The sequence below is a fragment of the Teleopsis dalmanni genome, chromosome X (genome assembly GCF_002237135.1).
Source record: "Teleopsis dalmanni isolate 2A chromosome X, ASM223713v2, whole genome shotgun sequence".
Lineage (NCBI taxonomy): Eukaryota > Metazoa > Arthropoda > Insecta > Diptera > Diopsidae > Teleopsis > Teleopsis dalmanni.
In genome coordinates this window covers 68,994,833-69,004,419 of record NC_051848.1, presented here as the reverse complement: position 1 = coordinate 69,004,419, position 9,587 = coordinate 68,994,833, and the positions used below count along the sequence as shown (strand labels likewise).

The 9,587-nt window shown below is 29.3% G+C and overlaps 1 protein-coding gene across 1 annotated transcript; it reads right to left on the bottom strand.

Annotated features, from left to right (window-relative positions):
- Nucleotides 1-7,397: 7,397 nt before the first annotated feature.
- Nucleotides 7,398-8,981, bottom strand: LOC119688528. The gene is made up of 2 exons (XM_038103202.1): nt 8,649-8,981; nt 7,398-8,504 (listed from the first exon to the last, which is right to left on the bottom strand). Exons 1-2 carry the CDS (start codon nt 8,979-8,981, stop codon nt 7,398-7,400), a joined length of 1,440 nt encoding a protein of 479 aa, XP_037959130.1.
- Between the last annotated feature and the right edge of the window lie 606 nt (nt 8,982-9,587).

The following is a 9,587-nucleotide window of genomic DNA, read 5'->3' as shown; positions in this document are numbered from 1 at the left end:
TTAACTAGCTCTTCAGAACGTACTTGGTGTTCAAACCGCAACATATAATAATAATTTTGCATTATATATATTTGCCTTTGCCAGCTTTTTTTTTTCTATTATTAGCTCCTGTTTTTCTTCTAACTGCAGTCCTTGTATAAACATTTCTTTTAGTTTGAGAATTGTTAATATAAATTTAGGCATTATCTCGTCCTTTTCTGCTTCCTGGGACGTTTTATTTTCTTGCATCATCTTGCTGCTTTTTTCTGCTCTATTGCTGCTACGTTGCCTTTTGTTATTTTTAATATGTCAATGTTTAGCCCTGACAATGCTTTTGTTTTTCTATAGTCTCTTACCACTGGTAGGGGAAAACTATAGATTTATTTTTTATTTCACTTCTCCTTTGATTATAGCACTTTTGCTATATCCGGCTCGAAGGACCAAAATGTACTATTATATTATTGTTTTAAATATGTCAATGTTTAGCCCTGGCAATGCTTTTGATTTCTATAGTCTTTTACCTCTGGTAGGGGAAAACTATAGATTTTTTATTTTTTTTTTTAGAGTCTTATATTATTATTTTTGCTCGAAGGACCAAAATGTACTGTTATATTATTGATGTCAATGTTTAGCCCAGACAATGCTTTCTGTTGTTTTTATAAGTCAATGTTTAGCCCTGACCATGCTTTCTGTTGTTTTTATTAGTCAATGTTTAGCCCTGACCATGCTTTCTGTTGTTTTTATTAGTCAATGATTAGGCCTGACAATGGATTTATAATAATAAACTATAATAATTAAATATATAAATTCATGTTCATGATTGATCATTCTGCCGGAGGTCATAACGTAATAATTCGTGATCATGATTCAACAATAGTAGAATATAGTAAAGTATAATATAGATCTTTCGTTGTTTGATTAGGTCGAACAACGATAGTAAAATGTTTAGCATAGGGATAAGATAGGAGAATGTAACTCGCGAATTATATTTGATTAAAACGCACAAAACTTAAGTTTAATGCTTACTTTATTAAATGAATCTTAAGACTAACTTATATCTAACATCTTTGCTTATATTTATAGTGAGGACTCGAAGTATCGAATCCTGATAAGACAATTCGTAGTTTGGTTAGGCCGAACAACGATAATAATATTTTAAGTTACAATGTTTATTTAAAGATAATAGAATATAATAAAATATAATGTAGATCTTTCGTTGTTTGATTAGGTCGAACAACGATAATAAAATGTTTATATTTATAGTGAGGATTCGAAGTATCGAATCCTGATAAGACAATTCGTTGTTTGGTTAGGAAGAACAACGATAATAATATTTTTAGTTACAATGTTTATTTAGAGATTGTATGTTAAAGTATAATACGGTATGTAATTATAATAGAATACAATGAGAACATTTCATTGTTTGATTAGGCTGAACAGCGATAACAATATTTTTAGCTACAGTGTTTAGTTAAAGATAATAGAATATAATAAAATATAATGTAGATCTTTCGTTGTTTGATTAGGTCGAACAACGATAATAAAATATTTAGTATAGGGATAAGATAAGAGAATGTAACTCCTCTACCCCTTGATTCGAGATACTCCTGGATCTCGTTATTATAAATGTGAGAAGTAAAGAAAGAAAGAAAAAATTATACAATTCCATACTTTCTTTTAATTTGGTTTAGTTCGATTTCGTCGACCTTATTGTCTTGAATATTATTTACAATTTTTATTTGGTCTTTTCTTTTATAAAGATATAACACAATTATAATGATTAATACTTTATACCAAATGTAATACTAATTCCATAGGATACTTTTTGTGAAAATACAATTCTTTTATTTCTTTTATTTTTTTAAATTTTTCTAAATGAATATTTTCAAATTCTGGTATTTCTTGCGTTAAGGAGTTATCCGATTGAAATTGGTATTTTTCGTAGAATTCCATTTTTTGGTTATTATATTCAATGTTTGAAATTTTTATTTGACAGTTTGCAAAATTAATTAAATTATTTTTATTCAAAACTACTTTCCTTTTTGTACAATTTTGGGATAGGCTTAAATTTCCAGCATTTTTTATTAATATAGAATCATCTTCAATAGGAATAACTTCTGTTACATTGTTTATTTTAAATTGACATGAGTTAGAAAATTTACAACTCTTACTTAATTCCATGAGCAAAGTATTTTCGTTATAATTATAATATTTTCCGCTAATGTTTACTACTAATTCGTTTTTTCCTACAATTTCTAAATTATTTTTGTTTGGTAGTGGAATAATTAGATTTAGATCTGCCGTTACATAGTTTCTCGGAACTTTAATACAAATTATGATAGTGTCATTTTTGTATATTTATAAACCCATTCTGGCTAACTTTAGTTTCTAGAAGTCAATTTTGAAATATTCGATCTCTTGTTTACTTAATATATTCGGAAATAAGATATTGTATTTGGCAGACACACCATTATTTTGTATTTGATCAATTTTTTTTCCAATAAACTCGATTTTATATAAAGCTTCATAGAACAGTGTTTGTTCTCTTATTTCTGTATTTATGTGACTTAAAGAATTCAAGATCTTAACCCTGTCATCTTCTGCAATTTTCTTTAAAGTGTTAATGGATTTGTTAAAATTACAGTTTATTATTATTTGTCTACTTGAATTTTCTATAAGGTTATGATTATTTTCATTGTTTACTTTTAAGAACTCCACGGTTTCCTGTCTATCTGAGTCGTCCAAATGTGCTCGGTGGCTTTTAACAATATATCTTTAAGATCTCTGTCTACATTTTCAGGTTTATAAACAGAAGATTTTGTAACACCAAATTCATAGATTTCATTTAATTTATAACTTGAGCTTAGAAAAAAAGTCAAAAAGTTCCTTTAAATTGCTAACCTTAATTTCCTGGCAACTTGTGTATAAGTTTGCTGTGGTTGAAATGTCTGCTTCAAACGTTGCTTCACTTCATTCCAATTGCTGATATATCCGAGTTGTTGAACACATCTTCCAGCATCTCCAATTAGTTTCTCGTTGACCACTATTTGGGTAACAAACTTCTCCAAATGGAGATTATTGTGGCGGAAAAGCTCTATCTACTGCGTTAATAAAAGCAAGCAGGTTGCCATCTTTCGCAGCGCTAAAAGGCTTAAGGTGACGAAAATGACTGATGATTTTTTCATCACTGAGAACAATTTGTTGTACCTGTTGGTGTTGTTCTTGTAACTGCTGCTGTTGTGAATGCTGTTGAACCTGTTCTTGTTGAAGTTGTTGTTGCAATTGTTGTTTAAGCTCATTTATCGTCTCTTCCTGGTTTTTAATTACAGTGACGATTTTTGAATCCATTATTTTTCGACTTTTATCAAAACTTTTTTGTCTATGATAAAATTCTTTTGTTTTGAATGTATCTTTTCTTTTTTTTATTATATATATTAAAATTTGTAATATGACTTTATATTAAACTGAATGTGTATTATTTCAAATATAAAAATTTTTGTTTTATGTTTGTAAAAAAAAAATCTGCACTTTCGCGTTAGATTTATTTTATTTTGTCTTTGGACAAACATCCGATTCGACTGCGCCAATTATATTTAATTAAAACGCACAAAACTTAAGTTTTATGCTTGCTTTATTAAATTAATCTTAAGACTAACTTATATCTAACATCTTTGCTTATATTTATAGTGAGGACTCGAAGTATCGAATCCTGATAAGACAATTCGTTGTTTGGTTAGGCCGAATATCGAACATCGAGTATCGAATCCTGATAAAAGAATTCGTTGTTTGTTTAGGACACAAAACGATAATAAAATATGATTACATGTTATCGGTCCCTGTTTGATTATTTCAGGACCGATTATAAAATGACACGTTTCAGAGTTTATAACAATATGTATTATTTCATACTGTTTAGTTTAGGTCAAGACCGATAATATAATATATTTAAGAATTAAAAACAAAATGTATTATCTCGTACTGTTTATTTAGTTACAATATTTACACAATGTGATATTCTATAAAAATTCTATGTGTACCATTAATAACTTAACGTACACACACTTTGAGTATTTTGAAATGACTGAATTATTTTATTTCTAGTACATGTATTTATACAATTATTTTATCACTAAACTAAGTGTTCAAATTGTTATCGCTACGTTGTGGACTGTATACTTAGGCGCATGTGTGTCTAAGATAAAAAAGGTTACAATCTTTGTTATTGATACACTTGCGAATTGTAAAAGTAAAATGACAGAACTTCGGTTTTGACATACTTTATTCGAAATTCATCTTAAGACTAACTTATCTCTAATATTTTTCCCTTCATATATAGGGAGGATTCGAATTATTGAATCCTGATAAGACGCTTCGTTGTTTGTTTAGGCCAAACAACGATAATAAAATATTTAGAACAATAGTGAAAATCTTTAATTGTTTGGTTAGGCCAGACAATGAAAATACAAATGTTTAGAATAATATAATGTAGATCTGTTCGTTGTTTAGATCTTCAGGAATCGTTGTTCAGAATCTTACTGGAATTGCAAGAAAATGCAATTTCAGCTTTAGTTATTTTGATATTTATTCGCTATAATCGAAAAATGCTTGTGGCGAAAAATGGGTGTCGGGTTTCGTCTGTAACGTAACTTGCGCGTTATCATTTTACATTTGTGCACAGCTTGTGCTATAATCATAAAACATTGAAAAACAATAAAATTTTATCTTTAAAGCATTTAAGTAAACAATGGAAATTTTCTGGAATATTCAAATAATTAACAAAGTCCTTTTACAAATAGTATTTAGCGGACAACATTTTGTTAACATATACAGATTAAAAAACTTATCTTCTAAAAAAATAATACTTCTTAAAAATAAACTATAAAATGTGTGTTCATGTTTGAACACCTTCTCTGTCAAGGTTTCTAAGTATGATGTGCGTAAATAATTCATCGTAGTTAGAACTCATATCTAAACAATTTTTAATCATATTTATGCATTCTTTCTTGTTTTCATATCTTCTTCATAAAGTATGCCAAACAGCTTCATAGTTTGCTGACAGGCCATTTAGAAGATAAGATATTGCTTTATGGACTTCTCTTTTCACATGTGATCTATGGTAATCAAGTTTCATCGGTATAGTTAATGTAAGATTATTGTGAATTATATTTTCAAACAATTCTTCAAAATTTGACCAATTATCCATTTTACCATAAATGGGTATATGGGTATAATGGGTTAAATTAATTGAGTTTTTTCCTCAATTATAAACTCGTTTTCAAGTAAAAATGTAATTTCCATATTAAGGGTATATAACTTATATTTCTTTTGAAGAGGACTCATTTGTTCGTGGTTTTGTTCTTTAACTTGCTATTAAATATTACCCGAAGTAAAATTTTACGCTTTGAATGTTTGTAAGACACTGAATTTATTTATAAAATTGAATTGCTTATATAGTAGCTTAACATATAATCTTATCGCTAAATACATGATATAGATTTATCGCCAATAGAGATTCAAAATATTTTATCCCAAAATAAACATGCGTAAATTGAAACAAAGGAAAATCTTCTATCGCTTAATGAACATGCGTAATTCGAGCATGCGTATTATTAAAGAAAACTCCATTTGTTATCTCTTTGTGTTTTTTGATGGCATTTTGCTTATATGAATGATAAGCCATCTAAATAACCACCACTGCTCTTGTGAACGGATTTCTTATCCTAATCTAAATATTGAAACCCAATAAAATAAAAAAATAACTAAATAGTAAATGCCGCAGAGTGTTCTTAAGATAAGAGATTTTGAGAAAATTTATTGAAATTTGAACAATATTTTATATTTTAATGTCTAAAAGAGCCTTGGTAACGAAATATTTAAAGGCCTTGAAAAATCCTTTTTAAAAAATAATTTATATTGTTAAAATATTAAATACAATACTAAAATATTTAATACCCAAATAAATGAATATGTTATTTAGGTAAATGGCGCGCAGACACATGTTCAAATTTGAGCATTCTGCAAGGGGCCAGAATCTCCTGCCGAGAATACTACATTAATTTTTTCAGATTTCTTTTTATAACCAAATTGCTTATACAATAATATTACTAGAACAATAGTTAATACTAATGAAATACCTAGTGCTGTATGCAAATTAAATAAAAACTATTATTTTTTTTGTAGCTTCTGCCACCACTTTATTTAAAATGTTTCTTAAGACTAACTATATCCATAATTTTTACTCGTATTTATAACAAGCATTCGAAGTATCGAATCCCGATAATATATTTCGTTGTTTGCTTAGGACAGCCAATGTACTGATATATTGTAGATGTACATTGATTGAGTATTTTTTGGTTACTATTTATCTATATTTTTCATTAGTACATTATTCTAAGAATTAAGTTGATAATGGATTTATAACTATAATAATTAAATATATGGTATAAATTCATGTTCATGATTGAACATTCTGCCGGAGGTCAAAACTCATGTTCGTGATTGAACATTCTGCCGGGGGCCATAATAAAATATTAATCATAATTATTTAATATGATTATGTTGTAGTAGTTGTATCGCCTCCTTCATGTCTGACGCCGTCATCATATATATATGAGGAATTTTTCCTTCCATTTTTCCCAAAGCTTCCAATACTTATGCTTGAGAATTACTTCGAACTGCCACTGAACTGGAACTGCATACAATTCTGTAAAGATATTATTAAAATATTACCCCGTAGTAAAAATTTAATACTCATTGAATGTTTGTAAGACACTAAATTTATTTTTAAAAATGAACTGCTTATATAGTAACTTAAATCTATCCTTATCACTAAATGCATGATATTGGTTTATCTCTCAAATTAAAGATACAAAATATTTGATCATAAAATAAACAAAGAAAATATTCTATCCTAAATATACAAGTAATTTGAGCATGCGTAAATAAGCAATTTGAGCAGACAAGAAAATACTCTATCCTAAATAATCAAGTAATTGTTATCTTCTTGTGCGTTGGTGGTATTTTGCTTACATGAATGATAAGCAATTTAAACAACCACCACTGCTAATGTGCACGGATTTCTTATCCTAAAAACATTAAAAACCAATTTTATCATGCCTAAATAAAAAATAGCTAAATAGTAAAGGCCGCAGAGTTTTCCTTAAGATAAGAATGTTGAGAAAATTTATTTAAATTTGAACAGATATTATTTAATGTTTGTGCCGTACAAAATCCTCCGTAGTGAGGAGTTCCGGGGCCAAAAAACAGATATAAAAAATAATTTGTGTTGAACAAAATTTTTAGATTCATTATTTGTGAATTTGTTTTTGAAGTTATTAAATTATTATTTAATTCAAATTTGACTTCATGGTTATTGGTATCCCCTGATATACCTAGAAGTTCATCTTTTCGGATTCCTTTTAGTTGTAATTTTTATTATTAATATTCTCATTGAATATTTCTCCAGGTGCTTCAGCTTCGATTTTAACGCCTTTACTGAGTGTGTCTTCAGGATCTTCAATTTTGAGTTGCGTTTTCAAACCATAGACTTGTTCTTCCAGCAATAGCTTATCACCTATCAGTTCATTCAAATTTTTGTTTTTGTCACGCAAGAACTCTACTTCATTTTCAATATCAGAAAAGCTTGATAGGCGTGCCTGGTTATTCTTCGTTATATCTTTCCAATCCTCATATGAAGCGATTTGACTTTCCAAATCTTTTATTTTTGATTTTGCAACACCCACTAATACTTTTCCAATTCCATATAATTCTGTATTGATTTTAACTCGTGGCTTTTGTAATATCTGAGCAGCTTCTTCGATAATGAATGTTGTCTGAGATCCTTGATCAATTAATGCCTTTAGTGTCACACACTCTCCCTGTTGATTTTTTATACGTGCTTGCGCTGTTGCCAATAACACATCTTTTGCTGCATTTACGCAATTTGCCATTACCGAATCTTTATGCAGCGTTGTATGATGTGCTCGCCCACATTTAATACAGGATTTTTTATTTTCACATATCGTTTTATTCGTAAACGGGTGCTTTAAACATTTAAAGCAAGTTCTCGATGACCTTACCCATAAATTTCGGTCAGCTACTGATAGAGCTAAAAAATTTCGGCAATTGTCTGTTGCATGTCCTCCTTTATTACAATACAGACAGATGATACTTTCTGTCAGGAGGGATATCTTTTGCGATGGCTGTCTGTAGCTGCTGTAATTATTATGTTGTTTTCTGCTATTGGCTGCTTCTAAACTTCGATATAGCTGTTCTAGGAATTGTAAAACATCGTCTAGCGCTTGTATCTCTTTCGTTTTTCTTGTTATTTGTTCATACGCAAGCAGTCCTTCCTTGTCCATTTTGCGCATTATTATACGTGCTATGACGGAATCTGCGTATTCGATTCCAATGTTCATAGCTGATAATGCTTGTATACATTCGTTTGTTGTATGCCATAACGATTTTACGCTGAATGCGTTACTGCTGTATATTTGTGGTTGATCTAATATCTTGTCAATTAGGGACTGGAACAACACTCATTTATTACTGAATCGCTGATTTAAAATTTCCCATGCTGCCTCGTAGTTGTTTTCGGATACTGGCAAATGTTTTATTGCAGTAAGAGCATCTCTTCTAAGGAGTGACTTTAGATGATACATCTTTTCTACCTTAGATACATCAGTGTTTTCGTGTACTATTTTTTCATACAATTCCTTGAATGATTGCCATTCTTCAACATTGCCGTTAAATAATGGAATCTTGATCTCTACTAATTTAAGTGACCTTTTTGTTACAGCAAGCTTTTTTATTTTATTTAGTAATTTAACTTCGTATTCACGATGCCACTCTTCAATATCATCTTTTTCTATAAACAGTTCTTCAGAGTGTACATTATGTTCAATTCGCAACCTTATATAATAGTTTTGTATTATATCTATTTGCTTTTGCCAGCTTTCTTTTTCTCTTATAAGCTCCTGTTCTTCTTCTTGCATTAGTCCCATTATAAACCTTTTTTTTAATTTCTGAATTGAACTTTTAAATTCGAACATTAACGTGTTTGTTTCTTGGGACTATTTTTCTTCCTTTCTTGTCTCATTTGATTCGGTTTCCTGGTTCTTATCCAGCGGTATTTCTTTTATTATGTCTTCGGTATTTGATATTTTTGACTCCGCAGCTAATTTTTTACATATTGTTTTATCTAGCTCGTTAACGAATTTGTCCATCATTTCGTATGAATTTGCCTCGAAATAAACGTCATCTTTGGATATATGATTTTTTAATATCGTCTCATGGTTTTCATGAAACTCCTTCCATAGATGCTGTAATCTATTTCTTTGTTCTTTCAATGATGCGCTTCTCATCTCTCGTTTCGAGATGCTACTTTCAATTGCTTCTATTGCAGCTTTTACAATATTTTGTTTTTGATACAGCTTCGTTCTTGCATCCATCTACGATGTTTTTTGTTATTATGCAAATATTTAGTCCTGACACTGCTTTTAATATTTTATAATTTCTTGCCACTGGTAGAGGAAAACTATAGATTTTTTGTTTTTTTAGAGTCTTACATTATTATTTTTGCTCGAAGGACCAAATGTACTTTTATATTA